This window comes from Schistocerca nitens, chromosome 11 (genome assembly GCF_023898315.1).
Source record: "Schistocerca nitens isolate TAMUIC-IGC-003100 chromosome 11, iqSchNite1.1, whole genome shotgun sequence".
In the NCBI taxonomy this organism is placed as follows: domain Eukaryota; kingdom Metazoa; phylum Arthropoda; class Insecta; order Orthoptera; family Acrididae; genus Schistocerca; species Schistocerca nitens.
Genome location: NC_064624.1, coordinates 36212869 through 36235921, shown reverse-complemented (window position 1 = coordinate 36235921; position 23053 = coordinate 36212869). Strand labels below are relative to the sequence as shown.

Genomic DNA, 23053 nt, shown 5'->3' with positions numbered 1-23053 from the left:
AGCAGGGAAACAAGCACATCATGAGTGCTACATAATTTGTACGTAACTCTAAGAGGGAAGTAGTGGGGAAATTTGTAAGAGTAAAATCTCAGCAACTGTTATTAACTGTAAAAGACAAAGGAAGATAAGTAGAAATGGAGGAAGCAACATTACAAAAATGCCACTGGGAAAAAATCACCGTCTGTCTGTGTATGGTAATATGAGTGGAGCAGGATTACTGTACAGTGAATCTGTTAATGGGACAAATGAGGAAAAGGAATGCAATAAAGAAATGGTCAAGCCAGAATTGTACATTCAGCAGGTCACGGCACAATGGTGGTACTCTAGCTTTGTCAAGATGGTAGTAACAGCTAGTTGTTTCAAGAAGCAGAGGGGTACATCAGCAAAGAGACTAGAATGGAAAGTACATGCTTTCTTATTAAGTGGAACAACGTGCAACATAATGGGGCGTAATTCTGCCTGTCTGCCATGATTTCACAGATAACTCCCTTGAGTATTTCCCAGCTGCATTTGTACTGGGCAGAGGAGTCCATGGAAATACCACCTACCACAAATCTAATCAGCTTGAATCAAACTGTAGGTCCAGAATTAATGTAATCTATAAACACACTGCAGAACCAATAGGAGGGACCAGTCTCCCTGGAAACCTTATTGTAGCATGTAAATTCATATTGTGAAAATCAGCACCTGAAAGAGACAACACCAACTATTGTCATACCAACTACTGCAGTGGCACTTGTTCTGCTGAGCCTGGTGTTCTTTCGGAACATAAAAGACAAAGAACACGACTGAGTTCGGACCCAGCCATAGTTCGAATTACACTGGGTTGGATAACACAAGCATAAAAGAAGCAGAATGCACAGTGATATAGTATGAAGAATAATAGATTTATTTTTGCTTTTGAGTAGGGAGTATAGAGTTAGAAAAAACTGTGCAAGAAGCATAGTAATGAAGTAAGTTCCATGGTGGTTGAGTTCAGGTGTAGGACAAGGGGATCTAGGGAAATGTATAACATTCCGTGAAAGAGTTAAGGTAACTAATTTGTAGAATGATATTTAAGAGGCAAAATAACGCTGGAGATACTGGTTGCCAGTAGCTCTGGTGTAATGGGTAGTATGGTTTGGTCAACCAGAGGGACTGAGTCTTGATAAGAAGAAGGCCAATGTAGCATATCGACCATAAATGGTCAAAAAATATGCCAGAGCAGAAGTGAGTTGAAACAGAGCCACCTCCACATGGGTGAGAGTATTATGAATTACAAAGCAAAACATGGCCTACTTGCTTTGCAAAGCAGAGCCAGCTGGGCATAGTATAGCAACAGCCAATCCTGCAACTTGCTAGATGGAAGCTTTTCCCCACTTCCCACCACAGAAGTATTTATAATACATGCCTTAAACCCTTAACAAACAGTATGGAGTGGAGAAGTACTCAGCGGTTCGTATACTACATGATTCTTGTCCCACTATCACAGCCTATGCCACATGCCTGCGACACCCAGTGATATCGCAGAATGCAGCACGAGGTCCACCATTCGAACACATGACAGGGCAGCCTGCCCTGAGTGACAAGCAAGGTGCCTGCTCATTCTACACATTGCCTTCTGTAAAGATGTGTCAAAGGTACACATACAGCAGGTCTCGGACAAAGGTCACTCTGTCAAAGCCATCTGCACACAGTTTGCCTTGATACAACACACCCAGCAGATGCAGGAGCTCACATGACATTTGCCGTGCAGTAACAAGGCGGTCTGTTGTGAGCTTACAGCCAAATAACAGTCTGCTCATCTGAAGTCACACATGGTCGGCCCTGCCCTGGACTTTGGGATACAGTTTATGTCGCTATGAACTGTCACCACATCCAAGAAACAACCGAACGATTCACACTAAGCTATCAGGCCATATCAATTTTTGACTGTCCTGCTTCCTTTCTTTCTATGGCACTCCATTGCTGAGTCTGGTACACATATTCTCCATGTCATACTGCACTGTATGTGACTGTGTACATGGCATTTGCGGATGTGGGGCTACTCAACAGACACTATCTCGTTTCATAGGGGCCCTGACAACAATGGTATAGTTGTCATATGGCAGGAATGGCATCTTCCATGCAGAATGTGACTGTACGGTCATCTGGTTGACAATTTTCTTTGTTTTTTTTTTGTTTTTCTGTTTTTGTTTTGGTTTTTAGGGCGCAAAACTGCTATGGTCATTAGCGCCCGGTCCGTGACTTAGGAAACAGTAAACAACCGAAAATGGAAACCAGCAGCATTGGGAACGAAAGTCATAACATTGGAGAAACTAAAAGCAGAAGGAGGGCTTAAAAATCAACTAAAGAAAGGGGTTGGTTGTCCCCAAAAAAAGCTTGAAATGACTGACGTCATTTCACTGGCACTAATAAACTCGAGAACGCGATCGGCTGAGCACGTGTCATCTGCTAAAATCGACAATATATCAGGCGACAGCTGTAGACGGGAGCGTAACAGATTAAAATAGGGGCACTCAATTAAAAGGTGTCTTACCGTCCACAGCTGAGAGCAGTGGGGACAGAGTGGGGGAGGATCGCCGCTTAAAAGATGTCGATGGTTAAAAAGACAGTGCCCTATCCGGAGTCTAGTTAAAATTACCTCCTCCCGACAACGCATTCGGGAGGAAGAGGTCCAAGCATAAGGAAGAGCTTTCACGTCCCGCAATTTATTATGGGGAAGTGTCGACCAATGCGCGTGCAATAAAAGAACAACACGACGACATAAAACGCTCCGTAGATAGGCGACGGGAATCGATTGAATAGCTGGCCGGAGAAGAGAGACTGCAGCCTTGGCCGTAATATTGGCCGCCTCATTTCCACAGATACCAACGTGGCCCAGGAGCCAGAGGAACGCCACCGACACGCCCCCCCAAGTGGAGCAAGCGCAGACAGTCCTGAATCCGGTGGACCAGAGGGTGCACAGGGTAAAGAGCTTGGGGACTGAGGAGAGAGCCGAGAGAATCTGAGCAGATAACATACTATATCCGCTGTGGCGGCGGATGTAGTGGACAGCCAGGAGAACAGCGTAAAGCTCTGCAGTATAAACCCAACACTGGTCAGGAAGCCGAAAGTGATTTGGGATGTCGCCAACAATATTGGCACTCCCTACACCTAACGATGTTTTCGAGCCGTCGGTGTAAATAAATGTGGCGTCCGTCATTTGTGCACATAGAGCAGCAAATGCCCGACGATAAACAAGTGAAGGGGTACCATCCTTGGGAAACCGACAAAGGTCACGGAGCAGGCAGATCCGGGGATGGAGCCAAGGTGGTGCTGTACCCCAAGTTGTCAAGAATGTTTTAGGAAAGCGGAAGGAAAGAGAATGGAGCAGTTGACGGAAGTGGACTACCGGTGGTGGTAGGGAGGAGGGGCGGCCTGCATATCCTACATCAAAGGAGGCATCAAAAAAAAAATGTCATGGGCTGGAAGACATGGCTAGCATAACGACTCAGAAGGAGTGCTCGCCGATTGGACAGCGGAGGTTCAGCAGTCTCAGCATAAAGGCTTTCCACAGGGCTAGTGTAAAAAGCTCCAGACACTAAACGTAATCCACGGTGGTGGATAGAGTCGAGACGCCGAAGAATAGATGGCCGAGCGGAGGAGTAGACTATGCCTCCGAATCCGATTTCGAGCGCACTAAGGCGCGATAGAGGCAGAGAAGGACCACTTGGTCCGCTCCCCAGGAGGTACCATTCAGGACACAGAGGGTGTTGAGGGATCGCAGACAGCGAGCCGAAAGATAGGAAACGTGGGAGGACCAGCACAGTTTTCTGTCAAACATAAGATCCAAGAATTTAGCGACGTCTGAAAACGGAAGGTTGACAGGTTCTAGATGTAAGGAGGGTGGAAGAAACTCCTTACGTCGCCAAAAATTAACACAAACGGTCTTACTGGGAGAGAAACGGAAGCCGGTTTCAATGCTCCAAGAGTGGAGGCGATCGAGACATCCTTGAAGACGTCGTTCAAGATGGCTGGTCCGTTGAGAGCTGTAGTAGATCGCAAAATCGTCCACAAAGAGGGAGCCCGAGACATCAGGAAGGAGACAATCCATAATTGGATTTATGGCAATGGAAAACAGTACAACACTCAGCACGGAGCCCTGGGGTACCCCGTTTTCTTGGGAGAAAGTACGGGAGAGAGTAGTGTTCACCCGAACCCTAAATGTGCGCTCTGCCATAAATTCGCGAAGAAAAAGGGGCAGCCGACCTTGAAAGCCCCAAGAGAACAGTGTGCGGAGGATGCCTGTCCTCCAACAGGTATCGTATGCTCTCTCCAGATCAAAAATATTGCTACTGTTTGGCGTTTCCGGAGAAAATTGTTCATGATATAAGTGGAGAGAGCAACAAGATGGTCAACTGCAGAACGATGCTTTCGGAATCCGCATTGGGCAGGTGTTAAAAGAATGCGGGATTCCAGCCACCAAGCTAAACGGTAATTCACCATACGCTATAAAACCTTACAGACACTACTCGTGAGAGAAATGGGGCGATAGCTAGAGGGGAGATGTTTGTCCTTTCCAAGTTTCGGAACAGGAACGACGATAGCTTCCCGCCATCGTCTGGGAAAAGTACTGTCGGTCCAAATTCGATTATAAAGGCGAAGGAGGTAACGCAGACTATGGGTTGATAAATGCAGCAACATTTGGACGTGGATACCATCCGGTCCTGGGGCAGAGGAGCGCAAAGAAGAGAGTGCATGTTGGAGTTCCCGCATGGAGAAAACAGTATTGTAGCTTTCGCGATTTTGAGAGGAGAAAGCAAGAGGTCGCACTTCCGCTGCACGTTTCTTCTGGAGAAACGCTGGCGGGTAATTTGAAGAGCTCGAAATCTCAGCAAAGTGCTGACCCAACTAGTTAGATATTGCGACGGGGTCCACTGATGTATCATGCGCGACAGTGAGCCCAGAGACCGCGGAGAAACTAGGCGCACCTGAGGACCGTCGAAGCCGACTGCAAACTTCCAAGGAGGGAGTGAAAGTGTTAAATGAGCTAATAAAGAATTTCCAGCTTGCCTTCTTGCTATCGCGGATGACACGGCATCGAGCACAGAACTGCTTATAGCGGATACAGTTGGCCAAAGTAGGATGGAGGCGAAAAACGCGAAGAACACGTCGCCGCTCACGTATTGCGTCACAGCATGCCTCGTTCCACCAAGGAACTGGGGGGCGCTGGGGCAATTCGGAGGTGCGTGGTATTGAACGTTCCGCAGCTGTAATAATAACGTCAGTAATATGGGTGACCTCATCGTCGACGCTGAGAAAGCGACGGTCATCGAATGTTGCTAGAGACGAAAAAAGTGTCCAATCGGCTTGGGCAAACTTCCAGCGTCGCGGGCGCATATGTGGCAGATGAGGCTGCAGTCTAAGGACACAGGGAAAGTGGTCACTCGAGTGTGTGTCAACAAGGGCGAACCATTCGAAGCACCGAGCTAGCGGAACAGTACCGACCGCAAGGTCCAAATGAGATAAATTTGTCGTGGAGGCAGATAAAAATGTAGGGACCCCAGTGTTGAGGCAAACTAGATCCGCTTGGTGGAAGACGTCTAGCAATAGTGAGCCACGTGGACAAGGATGTGGAGATCCCCAAATCGGGTGGTGGGCATTGAAGTCCCCAACCAGCAAATAGGGGGGTGGAAGCTGACCAAGAAGATGAAGGAGATCAGCTCGTGCCATTGGTGTGGACGATGGAATGTATACAGTACAAAGAGAGAACGTGTATCCGGAAAGGGAAAGACGGACGGCGACAGCTTGGAAGGAAGTGTTTAAATGGATTGGGTAATAATGGAGAGTTTCATGTGCCTTCAACAGAGGGGAGATCATATTGGACGGACTGAAAATGATGGAGAGCAAAGCGGTCATGGGGACGCAGCTTTGTTTCCTGAAGACAGAAGATGACCGGCGAGTAGGATCGTAAGAGGATCGACAATTCATCCCGATTGGCTCGAATGCCGCGGATATTCCAGTGGATAATGGACATGGGGTGAACAGAAAATGGAGGAATGTGACCAAGGGTGCTGGCAACTCAACGACTGCTCAGAGCTTGCGACCGACAGCATGGAATGGCATTCAGCCAAAGGCAGAAGATCCTGATCCATAGGTTGGTCAGGAGCAGCTCCTGCCACCAGCGATCAGCCGGTTGATCGGCCGCCAGCAGTGCGCTTTGGCGACACAGAAGATGGCCCGAGGACGATTTCCGCCAGGTGGTGCTGTAGATGGGACACGCCTTGGCGGAGGAGAGGAACTGGGTTTCTTTGTAGCCTTCTTGGAAATATGATTAGATGAAGGAGGAACCGATGGTTCTGAAGTTGGGGTACGTAAAAACTCTTCATGAGTATGCTCTTTTTTCGAAGTCTTGGTGTCTGACTTTTGGGCTCGAGATTTAGCAGAACCCGACGAAGGGTGAGCCATAGAGTGGGCAGGCGAAAGTGGTCAGGTTGAACGGGCGATCTTTGCGCTGGCTGACCTTACGACCGTGGCACTAAAGGTGAGGTCGCAAGTCTGCGTGGCCGCCTCCTTTGTTGGCCGAGGAGAAGCAAGGACAGTGCTGTATTTTCCTGTCTGAGGCACAGTGGGCTGTCGACTGGCGAATAATTTTCGAGCAGCAGAGGTCGACACCTTTTCCTTCACTCTGATTTCCTGGATGAGCTTTTCGTCCTTAAAAACGGGGCAATCTCGAGAGGAAGCAGTGTGGTCACCCATACATTTGATGCAGCGAGGGGATGGAGGTGGACAAGCACTCTCATGGGCAGCCTTGCCACACGTAACACATTTGGCCGGATTGGAACAGGACTGGCTGGTGTGATTGAACCGCTGACATCGATAGCAACGCGTAGGGTTTGGGATATAAGGGCGAACGGAAATGATCTCATAGCCTGCTTTGATTTTCGATGGGAGTTGAACTTTGTCAAATGTCAAGAAGACAGTGCGGGTTGGAATAATTTTCGTGTCAACCCTTTTCATAACTCTATGAGCAGCCGTTACGCCCTGGTCAGACAGGTAGTGATGAATTTCTTCGTCAGACAATCCATCGAGGGAGCGTGTATAAACAACTCCACGCGAGGAATTTAAGGTACGGTGCGGTTCCACCCGGACAGGGAAGGTGTGGAGCAGAGAAGTACGCAGCAATTTTTGTGCCTGGAGGGCACTGTTTGTTTCTAACAACAGGCTGCCATTCCGTAATCTGGAACAAGACTTTACAGGACCTGCAATTGCGTCAACACCTTTCTGAATAATGAAAGGGTTGACCGTGGAGAAGTCGTGACCTTTGCCAGACCGAGAAACAACAAGGAACTGTGGCAACGATGGAAGAACTGTCTGTGGCTGAGACTCAGTGAACTTACATTTGTGAGCAGACATAGTGGAAGGCGAGGAAACCATTGCGGAAGATTCCCCATGATTACCGGCGTCTCCGATGGCGTGCTCCTCCCTTGTGGTGGCCCTCTCTGAGGGCACTCCCGCCTTAGGTGATTGTTCACACCTCAGGTCACACCTCCCGACAAACGGACGGAGGGACCAATCGGCACTTTCGGAAGGTATCAGCTCGGGTAATCACCCCTCCCAGGGCCTGGCCATTACCAGCGGGTACGTACGTGTCCTACCTGTCTACCCGGGGCGGGGAATTATGCGTTACCCCGTCACCGGCTACGCATGGAAGTGCATGGGTCGGCCTTCAGACACGCACAGGGAGGAAAAAAGAGAAAGGGAAAGGAAAGAAGAGGGGTCTCAAACGCCGCAGCGGAGAAAAGGGCAAAGGGAAGAGGGAAGGAAAAAAGAAGGACAGAGGAAAGACGAAGACTTGCAAGTGTAGAAAGCAAGGAATTTGGAACAGTTTGGAGCGTCCGTCTCCGGACGTAGGCACAAACCATACTCCCAGAGGGGGAGAAAGGGAAGGAAAGAGCCAGAGGTGAGGGGGGGCCGAAGATGGGGGATGGGGAAGGATGAGGAAAGGGAAGGTATGCTGCCCGGAAAGGAAGGAAGGCCACATTAGCTCGGGGTCCCGTGCCACAAAAGAGTTGTGGACCCCCTGTGGGGTACTATGCGTGGTGTTATTTCTGTAAAACCCTTCTTGTGGAACAACACTATTTGTGTTCCACTTACTGTCCTGCCAATGCATCCCTTTAATTTGTTCAAAATGGCATAATATGAGTCTCTGTGACCTTAAGTCTTGGTCTGGTAGCTGCAAATCAGCTACACTCCTTTACATACTGTGAGCTGTCACTAGCATGATAGTTTGGTTCCTTGACCTGTAAGCTTGTATAGTCTTTCTCTAATTTTATTTCTGTGGCATGTTTATCAATGTGAGCATCTTTCCCTTAGCAAGGTCATAAAGCATACCTAAGCAAATAATCTTTCTTCTTTAGATCTGCCAGGACTCGAATTGTGAGGTCATACATGGCTTCATCTCTGTACAATCATTAACCAAAAGCCATACACAGAGCTTTTCTATAACTAAAAAATTTATGACTAATACAACAAGTACCACAGGAGCTGCCACAATATGTACAGATTGTGGCCAAAGTATCAGGGCTGATCTGCAGCACACAAATTCTCTCTCTTTTTCAAAACCAAAAATTTTAGGACAAACTCACGAATAACTATGATTCAACAAAAGATAAGAACAGCCAATGTTCTTTTGAATTGTATTTATCAGCGGTTATTGAAAGGAGGAATATTTCTCAAATGACCCACACTATTAGAACTTACACTTAATCTAAATGTGAATTTACTGTATCCATCACACACAGCCATTAAACAATATAGTTGATATCAAGAAGTGCTACAGAAAACAGGATTATACCAGCAACCAGTCCACTTCCACTTCTGTTTACAACAGTCAGCACATAACAGATGATATGAAAGTCAAGTTCAGGAGTAAAAGAATACTCTACAATTACGAACAGCAAAAAGTTTCAGAAAACTGACAATCTGTGCTAATTCCACTGTAATACATCCTTTACTCTACACAATTAGCAAAAGACTCATTACCCGACTACATGCAATACATTAGAGAAGTGAATACTTACAATATCCTCAGTGACAATTTCCAAATTCAATTCAGGATCCTCCTTGATAAAATCAGTGGACCAAGATATTCCAAATGGATCTTTAACAGACTGCATGAAGAAAAAAAATGCTGAATTATAACTGCTTGCTAACTTCTGACACAGTTCTCAATATTCCTTTCTTATGAATATCATCCAACTCTGCAGAGATTCTAATCAACTGGGAAGAGTGAGTGTCACAATTCATCCAAATCAGTTCTAATGTCTCTGATTTTGCTATCAGCCATTGTGTAGTATTTATTTGGCATACTTTCACTTTCTATTCCCATCACATAATCCATTCTGATTTCAGTGGCACTATGGCATGCTCTATCGGGTGGTCATACTCCCATATGCAAACTTGATATATGGGTGTGTGGCAACATTTCAAAATTAAACTCTGATAATAGAGAAACCCCAATAATCTTCCAGCTGTAAACCAATAAATAAGAGGGCTTTTCAGTGTTTAATCAAATGATTATTGCATTCTCTACATTATCATCAAAATTAACAAAGTTTAATGCTATTTACACACTTCTTGCTCTTCACCATATATTTTCAGTGCCTGCTCTTTGGGAAACCATTCACATTTATGTCATGTGTACTGGAGGGAAATCAGAAGGAATTACATACAGCAACTGCAGGATTTCAGTAATGTAAATATTACAGTAAATAGTGGCTGGGAACTCTAAACTATACCCCAACACATATCATAGTTCCAGATCTTCTGTTACAGAACTGACACAGAGACATATAATGAGATTAAGTTTCTTCCAAGAGGAAGACATTCTTCCTCCGTTGATACCAAACATGTACTTAATGCATTCATTACATACCATCATAATAAAAAATTAATACAAGGGTAATGGTTCATAAAAATATGCTTGTTACAAATTCTGTTAAAATACTATTGGTGATAAACATGAAATAACACATCTAACTAGAGTCAACTGGAAGACCACAAAAATTCTTGAAAATAGCTGGTATCATAGGTTACAATAGCACACCATCCATAATTTAGCTTGAATGCCCATATTTCTGTCATGGCATTCTTACTACACTTCCTACACAATAAAGTTCTTGTGTGAAAACTTACATTATGCTCTGATCCATCAGCATGTTGTTTCACTTCAGGATCTTGCTTTACCGAAACACTAGGTCCTTCAGTCTTTAATGGATCTTCAAGAAACTGGAAAAAGCAAAAAAGTTACGTGATCAAGGCTTCTGTGTCTTGTTCCAAATGGCTCTCTCTTAGAGGAGTAGGGGAGCAGGAAGAAGAGGAAGGGGAGTAGGAGTAGGGGAGCAGGAAGAAGAGGAAGGGGAGTAGGAGTAGGGGAGCAGGAAGAAGAGGAAGGGGAGTAGGAGTAGGGGAGCAGGAAGAAGAGGAAGGGGAGTAGGAGTAGGGGAGCAGGAAGAAGAGGAAGGGGAGTAGGAGTAGGGGAGCAGGAAGAAGAGGAAGGGGAGTAGGAGTAGGGGAGCAGGAAGAAGAGGAAGGGGAGTAGGAGTAGGGGAGCAGGAAGAAGAGGAAGGGGAGTAGGAGTAGGGGAGCAGGAAGAAGAGGAAGGGGAGTAGGAGTAGGGGAGCAGGAAGAAGAGGAAGGGGAGTAGGAGTAGGGGAGCAGGAAGAAGAGGAAGGGGAGTAGGAGTAGGGGAGCAGGAAGAAGAGGAAGGGGAGTAGGAGTAGGGGAGCAGGAAGAAGAGGAAGGGGAGTAGGAGTAGGGGAGCAGGAAGAAGAGGAAGGGGAGTAGGAGTAGGGGAGCAGGAAGAAGAGGAAGGGGAGTAGGAGTAGGGGAGCAGGAAGAAGAGGAAGGGGAGTAGGAGTAGGGGAGCAGGAAGAAGAGGAAGGGGAGTAGGAGTAGGGGAGCAGGAAGAAGAGGAAGGGGAGTAGGAGTAGGGGAGCAGGAAGAAGAGGAAGAAGAGGAAGAGGAGTAGGGGAGCAGAAAGAGGAGCAGGGGAGCAGAAAGAGGAGCAGGCGAGCAGAAAGAGGAGCAGGCGAGCAGAAAGAGGAGCAGGCGAGCAGGAAGAGGAGCAGGAGAGCAGGAAGAGGAGCAGGCGAGCAGGAAGAGGAGCAGGCGAGCAGGAAGAGGAGCAGGCGAGCAGGAAGAGGGGCAGGCGAGCAGGAAGAGGAGCAGGAAGAGGAGCAGGAAGAGGGGCAGGAAGAGGGGCAGGAAGAGGGGCAGGAAGAGGGGCAGGAAGAGGGGCAGGAAGAGGGGCAGGAAGAGGGGCAGGAAGAGGGGCAGGAAGAGGGGCAGGAAGAGGGGCAGGAAGAGGGGCAGGAAGAGGGGCAGGAAGAGGGGCAGGAAGAGGGGCAGGAAGAGGGGCAGGAAGAGGGGCAGGAAGAGGGGCAGGAAGAGGGGCAGGAAGAGGGGCAGGAAGAGGGGCAGGAAGAGGGGCAGGAAGAGGGGCAGGAAGAGGGGCAGGAAGAGGGGCAGGAAGAGGGGCAGGAAGAGGGGCAGGAAGAGGGGCAGGAAGAGGGGCAGGAAGAGGGGCAGGAAGAGGGGCAGGAAGAGGGGCAGGAAGAGGGGCAGGAAGAGGGGCAGGAAGAGGGGCAGGAAGAGGGGCAGGAAGAGGGGCAGGAAGAGGGGCAGGAAGAGGGGCAGGAAGAGGGGCAGGAAGAGGGGCAGGAAGAGGGGCAGGAAGAGGGGCAGGAAGAGGGGCAGGAAGAGGGGCAGGAAGAGGGGCAGGAAGAGGGGCAGGAAGAGGGGCAGGAAGAGGGGCAGGAAGAGGGGCAGGAAGAGGGGCAGGAAGAGGGGCAGGAAGAGGGGCAGGAAGAGGGGCAGGAAGAGGGGCAGGAAGAGGGGCAGGAAGAGGGGCAGGAAGAGGGGCAGGAAGAGGGGCAGGAAGAGGGGCAGGAAGAGGGGCAGGAAGAGGGGCAGGAAGAGGGGCAGGAAGAGGGGCAGGAAGAGGGGCAGGAAGAGGGGCAGGAAGAGGGGCAGGAAGAGGGGCAGGAAGAGGGGCAGGAAGAGGGGCAGGAAGAGGGGCAGGAAGAGGGGCAGGAAGAGGGGCAGGAAGAGGAGCAGGAAGAGGAGCAGGAAGAGGAGCAGGAAGAGGAGCAGGAAGAGGAGCAGGAAGAGGAGCAGGAAGAGGAGCAGGAAGAGGAGCAGGAAGAGGAGCAGGAAGAGGAGCAGGAAGAGGAGCAGGAAGAGGAGCAGGAAGAGGAGCAGGAAGAGGAGCAGGAAGAGGAGCAGGAAGAGGAGCAGGAAGAGGAGCAGGAAGAGGAGCAGGAAGAGGAGCAGGAAGAGGAGCAGGAAGAGGAGCAGGAAGAGGAGCAGGAAGAGGAGCAGGAAGAGGAGCAGGATGAGGAGCAGGATGAGGAGCAGGAAGAGGAGCAGGAAGAGGAGCAGGAAGAGGAGCAGGAAGAGGAGCAGGAAGAGGAGCAGGAAGAGGAGCAGGAAGAGGAGCAGGAAGAGGAAGAGGAAGAGGAAGAGGAAGAGGAAGAGGAAGAGGGGCAGGAAGAGGAAGAGGGGCAGGAAGAGGAAGAGGGGCAGGAAGAGGAAGAGGGGCAGGAAGAGGAAGAGGGGCAGGAAGAGGAGCAGGAAGAGGAAGATGAAGAGAGAGAGAAAGAGAGAGAGAGAGAGAGAGAGAGACAGACAGACAGACAGACAGACAGACAGACAGACAGAGAGAGACAGAGAGAGACAGAGAGAGACAGAGAGAGACAGAGAGAGACAGAGAGAGACAGAGAGAGACAGAGAGAGACAGAGAGAGACAGAGAGAGACAGAGAGAGACAGAGAGAGACAGAGAGAGACAGAGAGAGACAGAGAGAGACAGAGAGAGACAGAGAGAGACAGAGAGAGACAGAGAGAGACAGAGAGAGAGAGAAACATTCGAACAGATTTTGTGTAGAAACTGTCATGGCCATAACACTAATAATCACATATATTCAACAATTAGAAGTAGGCAGCAAGAAAATGTGGTGCCACAATTTAAATATTTGGAGTCGAAGCTTTGTTTATGCTTGGAGACAGGCACAACAGTAAGCGATTGACCCCGAAATATCGATCAAAATTATTTCTTACATACCAAGCAGCTACCAGAATACACAATAACCATACATACTACAAAAGTGGATGCGTTTTACATCACCTCCTAAACCACTGGTTCGACTACAACCAAGCCAGATACACGTATTACTTACTATCTAGACTAAAATACTGCGAAGGTAAGAACCAGCTACCTCTTATGGAGGTGGGCAGGATGATGTGGAAGGCGGAATGGAAGAAGAACGACAGACAGAGAGAGAGAGAGAGAGAGAGAGAGAGAGAGAGAGAGAGAGAGAGAGAGAGAGAGAGGTGGCAGAAACAGATGGACAGAGAGGGGTAGCAGATGGACAGTGGTGGTTGGCTGATTGAATGATTAAAGGCACCAAACTACTAGGTCATCTGTCCTTCCTGAAACAGGCAGGCGGGTCTACACAACTGTAGGTAAGAGAGACCCTACCACACACAATTCAGAGGAAGGAAACCCCAATGTCTATGCGAAGTCAGTGAAACCGATATAAGGGACAAAAGGAAAAAATGAACACAGAGGATGGAAGACAGGCAAGGTGCCTCATTTAGGGAGCAGCCAGAAGCAGCAGAGAGCAGAATGCAATGAGAGGACATACATCCCCCAGTGCCTGCCACTTACCAGAGGTACTCTACTCATGAACAGCCTACAAAAGACTAGCAATACAGACAGGGCAAGAGAAGTACTGAGACGAAAGATTAATTTGTCTAACACTATGTGACAGGAGGGAAGAAGTGTAAAAGAGCAGGTAGGGTAGGGTGAGAACCGGGCTGGACCACCAATCCCAGACAGCCATAGCCTGGTCTGTGCAGAGGAGGCAACAAAGTGTTCTGCCAACCCGTCGATGGGCCTCAATGGCAAGGATGGAGACTACAGCAAAATGTAGACTACTGTTGAATGAGAATGACGACAGTGGGGTGTGTCCTCCCATTGGAAGAGATGACCACAAGTCAGTCAGGTACGGCTGATGTGGAGCTGGCAAAGGACAGTAGAATACTTCTGAGAGGCCTGCATGGAAGGACCTACAAGGATTCGTAGTCTTCTCTATCACTGGTAGTTTGAAGTTAGAGTGATCCATTCCATATTTCAGGTTCCTAAAACTTGATGGTGTAATACCAATCAGAGGTCTGTTTCCAGAATACTCATCACCAGAGCTGGTTTACTGGTAGCCAGATTGGCCTAGCTACCAGCAATGTTCATGCCCAGGGATCCCAACATGACCCAGAGACCAAACAATCGTCATTGAGCATCCACCTTCCTCAAGAGCATACTGGGAATACTGACTAGCAATAACCATGGGATGCTGAGGGTAATACTGGGTGAGAGCTTCTAAACTGGTCAAGAGGTTGCGGCAGATGAAGGACCCACTACTGGAGGGAAGGATATGCTCAAGAGCATGAGAGATGGCTAACAACACTAAAGCTTCTCTCAAGTAAGGCAGTTCAGTATGACCCATGACAGTGTAAGCAAAGCCCATGTGATCAGCAACCATCAAGCAATCTGTATAGACTACTGCTGAAGCCTGGGATGTACCATAAATTGAGAAAAATTGTTGGCAGAGGGCCTCAGGAGGGACCATGTCTTTCGGACCTCATGAGTCAAGACAAAGCTGTGACCAAGGGGTTCCCTACAGAGGTGTACATGAGTTGGCCCAGAGGAGAGATGGAGGAAGAAGTAACTGGAATTCAGAGGGGAGGGACAGGGTGTGGACTGCAATCATAATCCCTGATCTGGGCCACCATTGTGGGAGATAGGTTTCCACGTTTGGAAAGAGGGGACAATAGTTTAGATGCTTAGGAGAGTTGCAAACATAGGTAGCACAATTGGGAAGCTGTTGTTGGCACCTGGTACACAATGATTGGACCCCAGCCTCCATGAGTAATCTGTCCATAGGACTAGCTCAAAAGCCCCCTGTTGCAAATCAAACCCCACAGTGGTGTATCTGATCCAGTATCCACAATGCTGAGGGCGAAGCTGAACCATATGCCAGACTCCCATAACCAAGACAGTTTGATCACGGCTTTGTAAAGCTGCAGAAGGGTAGTGCACTCTGCACCTCTGTTGGTGTTACTCAGGCGACCAAGTGTACTGAGGTGCAGCAAGCACTTTCACTTACACTGCAAAAGACTGAATTCATGTCAACTAAGAAACAAATACCAGTCCTAAAAACAGTAAGTTCCTGCCACACTGAGTAGTTTGTAATCAAGATAAAGTTCTGGTTGTAGATGAACCATATGATGTTGACAAAAAACCATGACATGAGTTTTGGCAGCTGAAAACCAAAAGCCATGGATGAGTGCCCATGATCATTTCTTTTGAATGGTGCCTTGTAGTCTACAGTCAGTGACACCCACACTAGAGGAGCAATAGTAAGAGGCAGAAGTAGTCAGCATACAGGGAGGGTGATACTGATGACCTCACAGCTGGAGGTGGCTATTGATGGCTTGTAGAAGCACAAGGACATGCAGTACAGAACCCTGCAGGTCTCCATTCTCTTGGATATGGACAGTGTTGTGGAAGCACCAACTAGAACCCAGAACTTACACTGTGACACGAAATTCTACATAAAAACTTGGAGTGGATCCCAGAGACCCTATTCACATGAGGTATCAAGGATATGGTGTCACCTGCTGGTGTCATACAGCTTTTGCAGGTCGTTGAAGACTGCTACAATGCATTGACACTGGGCAAAAGCTGACTGGCTGGCAGACTGTAGGCAAACCACATTATTAGTAGTGAAACAGCTTTGCCAAAAACCACACTGTGATGCAGCCAGAAGACCACGAGACTGTAGGAGCCACACAGCTGTCAGCTCACTGTGCATTCAAGCAATATACAGAGAACATTGGTGAAACTTAATGGGCAATAACTGCTTATCTCTAAAGGTGCTTACCCAGTTTCAGCACTGTGACAATGATGCTTTCTAATTATTGTGATTGGAACTAGCTCTTGGTCCAGATCCAGTTACAGATGGCAAGTGTATAATGGTGACAATCCACTGATAGGTGCTTGATCATTTGGTTGTCGATGTGACCGGGCCCTGGGGCTGTATCAGCGTAGAGGGCAAGGACATTTATGAATTCCCACTCAATGAATTGAGCTTTATACAGCTCCAGGTGGCACGTAGTAAAAGATAATTGCTTTTACTCCACCCCTTGCTTAAGAACATGAAAAACATGTTGATAAATCTCAGATGCTGAGACTCTAGTATATGCAGGGCAAAATGTTGGCAATGGTGTCTGGGTCAGTGAAGACAGTGCAATTTCAAGGCAATAGCAGATACATCTACTAGTGTCTGGTATATATAGAAACATATCTTAAGTCAAACATGCGAAGGAGAGGTTTATTGTCTGATGGTTGAAACAGGCTGCTCCCAGCATTCTTGTTTGCATCATTTCATCAGGTGGCAGACCCAGGAATGAAGCCACTTTAAGTAAATAACATACTCCATTGATTGGTGCCACTTATATTGCTGGAGAGCCCACCTATTATCACTAATGGCCTCTGCAATTTCTGATGACTACCAATGTACTCTCTTCTGTCAGAGCAGGTCCAAGAAACAGAGGATTGCTAAATCAGCTGCCAAATGAATGGCTGTAATTATATTCTGGACTGCCTTGTTGATGTCTCCATGTGGCGGGGTGTCAGGGCTGACATGAAAGGCAAAAGCACTACAGTCAGCAATGATGTCAGCCGATTTGGGCACACATCCAGGGTAGTGATGATGAGGGAGGAACAAGGCTTCCAGTTCTGTTTGGCCTCTTTGCCAGTAGGTTTGTCCTGAGTCTTTTATTCTTGTATCTTCTTCACTCTCTAGAATACAGTGTAATCTGGTGGGTAAGGAGTGTGGTGTTTTCCTCAGTGGACAAAGAAGGGGAGAGATGCAAACACAGAATTTGCAGGCAATACTCATCCACAATCTCTAGAGATGGGGTTAGTGCTGCAATGCAAAGATATGCCCAAATTCCACACACTTTAAGCACCAGGGGGACCTACAATTTCACACAGCATCAGTATACCATCACATTAACCTTCTCAGCTAATGAATCACTCTAAAAGGCCCCTGTGGAGAGGGGAGGGACATGTACAGAGAATGGAGTGAAATATAATGGAGGTCAAGGTGGTCAGAACTGGAGTAAATGCATACCCAGGTGAAGCCAAGAGGTCTACTAGTTTTCCTTATTATAAAAGTTCCTTCATTCTGAAAAACAATGCCCTATCATTATTGTACAAAATATAAAACATGTAAGATATCTTGAGGACTTTCTGCTTCTCTCCAGTGTCACTGTCACAGTCATTATGTAATGAATTATGGATGCTATGTAAGTTACAAATTTAATTATTTAACATTTGAATGTAATTGTGAATTTGTCCTACATCTACACAAATAAAAATATATTCGTTTTGCTTGCACCACTAGCAATCCTTCAGAAGTCACAAAAAACAACTCATGTGTATGCCATCTGGACACCCATGGTCGTTGTCCTAGTAACCCAAAACTAAAAGCAAATTTTTCACTATAATGAACAGGAATAAGGAATGACTTGATGTAAAAAGCTATGACTACTTGTTTATGTGCACTAGACTACAAATTCACAGCTGGTTTACTCTCCACCAGTTTTCCTAGTCAAATGGTGTAATGATGCAGTCAAACTCTCGGTACAATTACAGCCGACACTGAACATCAATGCGCGCCACCAAAGTTAATTTTACAGCCATTTCCCTCTTTTTACATCCACATTTGTTCTTGCATGATTTTTCTGAAACCTCCTACCTGCATCCACAATATCCAGTATCAAGTTTATCCCTACAAAAGCAGTGGCATAACAAATTTATTTTTTGGGCCACTGAACTCAAAGATTCTCGTGGCATTTGCTGTAAAAAGCTAATTGAGTGGTACAATGTGTGCGGAACAAATACAGCAGTTCTGCAGTAGCAGTATTAGCAGGTGCATAAAAATATTTGGGTTAATAATTTTCTTTTACTGTGTCTTTCTGTGTGGAAACCAATATTGCAAGCTTTCTCCATCTCTATTTAGCTTTTGCTTTCTTGTGGGAATGCGAGAGCCTTGCCCTCAATTCACTAATTTTGTCGTTCACCTTAACCCTGCTGTAACTGCCACTGCCACCATCTGTTTAAAACCTAGCTCGGGGGGAAACATCACCTGTGTGACTTCCAAATGGCAGAGTACATTTGATATTCTGGAGTGAATGTTCTGACAACTGAGCCACATACATAAGGGAAGCAGAGTCGCTGACATGTAATCAGTTTGAAAGCTACAATCTCCGCGATAACTTGGAAGTGATAAAAAGTTAACAACTGCATTATCAGATATTACCACAGACTTTAGCCAGTACTGTGCTTAGTGATATTAGAAATATGGGGAGCATGGCTCAGTGTGTTTTACTGCTAAGTGTACCAGAGTTGTATTTTTCAGTGTGAATAAAGTGTTTATTCAAGAATAATTGGCATCTGATTTACCTACATCGTAACACTATAATAAAATGCAGAGTTATGTAATAAGGAAAAAAGTAGAAACATCTGGTGATTCCGGTCACCATTCAGCTGCAAGAGTGCCACCAGATGTAAAGGCAGAGCCCAGCACTTCATTGAAAGTTCCACAACAAAGTGCATCAACAGATTCGTTTAATCCCAAGATTATTGGCAATTATTTGGATATACACTACTGGCCATTAAAATTGCTACACGGCGAAGATGATGTGCTACAGATGCGAAATTTAACCGACAGGAAGAAGATGCTGTCGTATGCAAATGATTAGTTTTTCAGGGCATTCACACAAGGCTGGCGCCGGTGGCGACACCTACAATGTGCTGACATGAGGAAAGTTTCCAACCGATTTCTCATACACAAACAGTGTTGACTGGCGTTACCTGGTGAAACATTGTTGTGATGCCTCGTGTACAGAGGAGAAATTCGTACCATCACGTTTCTGACTTTGACAAAGGTCGGATTGTAGCCTATCACGATTGCTGTTTATCGTATCGCGACATTGCTGCTCGTGTTGGTCAAGATCCAATGACTTAGCAGAATATGAAATGAGTGGGTTCAGGAGGGTAATACAGAATACCGTACTGGATCCTAATGGCCCTTATCACTAGCAGTCAAGATAACAGGCATCTTATCTGCATGGCTGTAACGAATCGTGCAGCCACGTCTCGATCCTTGAGTCAACAGATCGGGACGTTTGCAAGACAACAACCATCTGCACGAACAGTTTGATGACGTTTGCAGCAGCATGGACTGTCAGCTCTGAGACCATGGCTCCAGTTACCCTTGACGCTGCATCACAAATAGGAGCACCTGCAATGGTGTACTAAACGACGAACCTGGGTGCACGAATGGCCAAACTTAATTTTTTTCGGATGAACCCACGTTCTGTTTACAGCATCATGATGGTCGCATCTGTGTTTGGCGACATCGCAGTGAACGCACATTGGAAGCATGTATCCGTCATCACCATACTGGTGTGTCACCTGGTGTGATGGTATGGGGTGCCACTGGTTACACTTCTGTCACCTCTTGTTCGCATTGATGGCACTTTGAACAGGGATGTTACATTTCAGATGTGTTACGACCCATGGCTGTACCCTTCATTCGATCCCTGCGAAACTCTACATTTCAGCAGGATAATGCACGACCGCATGTTGCAGGTCCCGTTTGGGCCTCTCTGGATACAGAAAATGTTCAACTGCTGCCCTGGCCAGCACATTCTCCAGATCTCTCACCAATTGAAAATGTCTGGTCAATGGTGGGCGAGCAACTGGCTCGTCACAATACGCCAGTCACTACTCTTGATGAACTGCAGTACCGTGTTGAAGCTGCAGGGGCAGCTGTGCCTGAACATGTCATCCAAGCTCTGTTTGACTCAATGCCCAAGCATATCAAGGCCATTATTACAGCCAGAGGTGGTTGTTTTGGGTACTGATTTCTCAGGATGTATGAACCCAAATTGCGTGTAAATGCAATCACATGTCAGTTCTAGTATAATATATTTGTCCAATGAATACCTGTTCATCATCTGTATTTCTTCTTGGTATAGCAATTTTAATGGCCAGTAGTGTATTAGCATCAGGAAATATTAGTGATGATATAAAACACAAGCTCCTCACAGCTCCAAGGAAAAATGGAAAAGGTTATGTCATTCCTACTTCTGAGCACAACAGTAGAGTGTGGGTGGAACGTAGACAAAGCACTATCATCATTTTGAACAGTATCCACGGCTGGTGTTCTCACAAGTTAAATAGGGACTTCTTAGCATTAACTGTTCAATTTTTGTGAATAATAAAATGGTTGGAGGAAAGAAATCTATTATCGCCAAGACACTTGTGACTGAACCACTGACAAAGTTTGCCAAACTTTCTGGTATAGATAGTAATCTTGAGACTCGCTCTCAGCTCTAGTACAATGTTGAAGTGTCAACAGATGCAAAATTATTTTTGGCAACATGAGGAATTCAAACTTCATGTCATAAATAAATTGTCAAGACAGAGAATGGAAATCATTATGGAAAACAGAGACCATCTTTTACCTATAATAAAAACAATCATATTTCATGGAAAGCGAAGTACTCCCCTACGGGGGATAGAGATGATGGGAGTCTATCAGAAAACGATAATGATTGTGAAGATATAGTAACACTGGGAACTTAAGAGCTCTTTTAAGATTTAGAATTGACGATGGATACTTTCAACTAAAACATGACCTTGAGACCACTAAAGCGAATGCCACTTACATACGTAAAACAATGGGAAACAAACTTATTTCATGCTGTGAAAAAGTGATATTATCGAGACTACTGGAGGAAACCAAAGATTCTTGTTATTTCAGCATAATCTTCGATGAGACTACAGACACAGTGCACATTGTCCAACTGAGTTAGGCTGCAAGGTATGTTGATCGTGATAGCAAATTACAGGAAAGATTTTTGGGTTTCATTGACATCAATAAAGACAATGATTATAGTGGAAACATTGACAATCAACCTCTAGAGAGTTAAGATGAAGAGTGTAGCATTACTTGTGAACTATTAGGCACTATGATACTTAGGAGAATGGAAAGCCTTTCTCTGTCCCAGGAGAACTGTGCGGGTATAGGCTGTGATGGTTGCTCAATTAATACGAATATGCCAGAATTGAAAGGAGCTGTGGCTACAATAAAAAACAAAGCTATAAACATGCAAGCAGCACGGTGTCAAAGTCATCAGCTGACCCTTGGTCTCTCTCTCACAGTTGGAAAGTTACAAATGTGAGAAACTCACTTGGTACTAATGAAGTAGTATTATTGTTCATTACAGTGTCTAGCAAGCGGTTTGCAACCTTGAGGATTCACCTACAATACTCACTGCACTCACATTGTCAAATGAATGATGTTGCTATTCAATTCACAGCTCATCTCCGAACAGTTTGCAAAGTTATTTAAGAAATACAGTGTTGGAGGGATAGAACAACGGCTGCCAAAACCAATATTTTCTTTCGAGCTCTCTCTAATTGCGAGTTTATCATCACTCTGTTTACACTAGTGGCATTATGTGCATAACATATCCAGTCAGCAAAATCTTACAAGTCCCTATCTTGGATGTCGCAATAGCTAAAGCAAATTAGATTCAACGTACAAGGTCTATGACAGCATCAGAGCTAAAGCTGATAGCCATTTTTCTCGTACTGTTAAAGAGGCAAAGGCAGTTATGGGAGAGTCAGACATGGAGATGAGTGTTCCTCATCTTACATGGAAACTTACAGGGAAAACTGATCATAATTATGATGCTATGACATACTGGAAAAGAACTGTTTTTATTCCAACGCTGACATGTGAGAACATTTTTCTGAAGAAAATAATTATCATTTAAAATTCAACATCCTTTTGCCCCCACAACTACTGAACCATGATGGTAATGATCTGGCACACAATCCGAATTAGTGCTAAATTGAACTACTGTTATTTGAAGAAGAATCACATCTTGTGATTAAAAACACACTAATGGGACAGATTCTTCAATACAAGCAAATGAGCATAAACACCCTTAATGATTGTGATTCTGTCATGTAAGTGCTGTCTGTCTGTCCTAAATCTGACTATCCTACTTTGCACAAGCTGTAAAAATTTTTGCTTGTCTACCTACATCTATTGCTACAGTAGAAAGAAGTTTTTCAACATTCTGGCATACAAAGACATGGCTGAGGTTGACAATGAAGGAGGATTGACTTAATGGCTTAGCTCTGTTGGACACTCACCCTGACATTCATTGTCCTATTGACGATGTATTAAGCAATTTTCCAGGAATAGGTGCATAGAATTCATCATTTAAGGAACAGAACCACAATTTTAACTTTTTTATATTGTAAGATGGTACTGTCTTGTACATGTGTATAATCAGTTTAAATAAAACTTTCTTAAGCTTTCCATGTGACTTTATTCTTTTTTATTACAGTAAAAGTAAAGGTAGCTCAAGATATCTTTAGTGCCCCATCCTTGAGGTTTTCATATACCTGCCTCTGTCGCATATGAAATCTGGTGTAAGTTCTATTGGCCAGCTCCGTACTGTGGCTCATATGCATTAACAAAAGCTGTTAGTTGGGCTCAGAGGGCATCCTAGGCTCCATTTTGGCTGTTGGCTGAAGTGGCAATGAACATCTGTTAATGAGACAAAAGAACATCTTAATTTCTAGAGTCAAGCTGTGGATGAACTACTAACAACTAATTTGGAGCAGAGTTTAAGATTCAGATCAGACTTATTAGTTTTGTGATCTCCACTACATATTCTGTGGAAAATGGTAGGGTTCCTATGTAGTAGCGATGAGTATGTTTCGGAAATGTAATCTCATGTTTACAAAACTGTTGTGTAAATTCGTGCAGTCTACTGCACAGTCATCTTTTGTTTGTTCTGAATGGCCAGCAACTCCTTGTCTCAGAGGTTCAAACGGCAATATGTGAAACACCAGTAGGGCACTGTAAGGGATGCATA

At 45.9% G+C, this 23053-nt stretch overlaps 1 protein-coding gene across 1 annotated transcript in view; it reads right to left on the bottom strand.

Annotated features, from left to right (window-relative positions):
* LOC126213258 (zinc finger protein 708-like) overlaps window positions 1-23053 on the bottom strand; it is a 122924-nt gene that overhangs the window by 69643 nt on the left and 30228 nt on the right. Inside the window, exon 3 of the mRNA XM_049940912.1 lies at window positions 10159-10251. Within this exon, the coding sequence (XP_049796869.1) occupies window positions 10159-10251 (93 nt within the window). The remainder of the gene's footprint in view (window positions 1-10158; window positions 10252-23053) is intronic.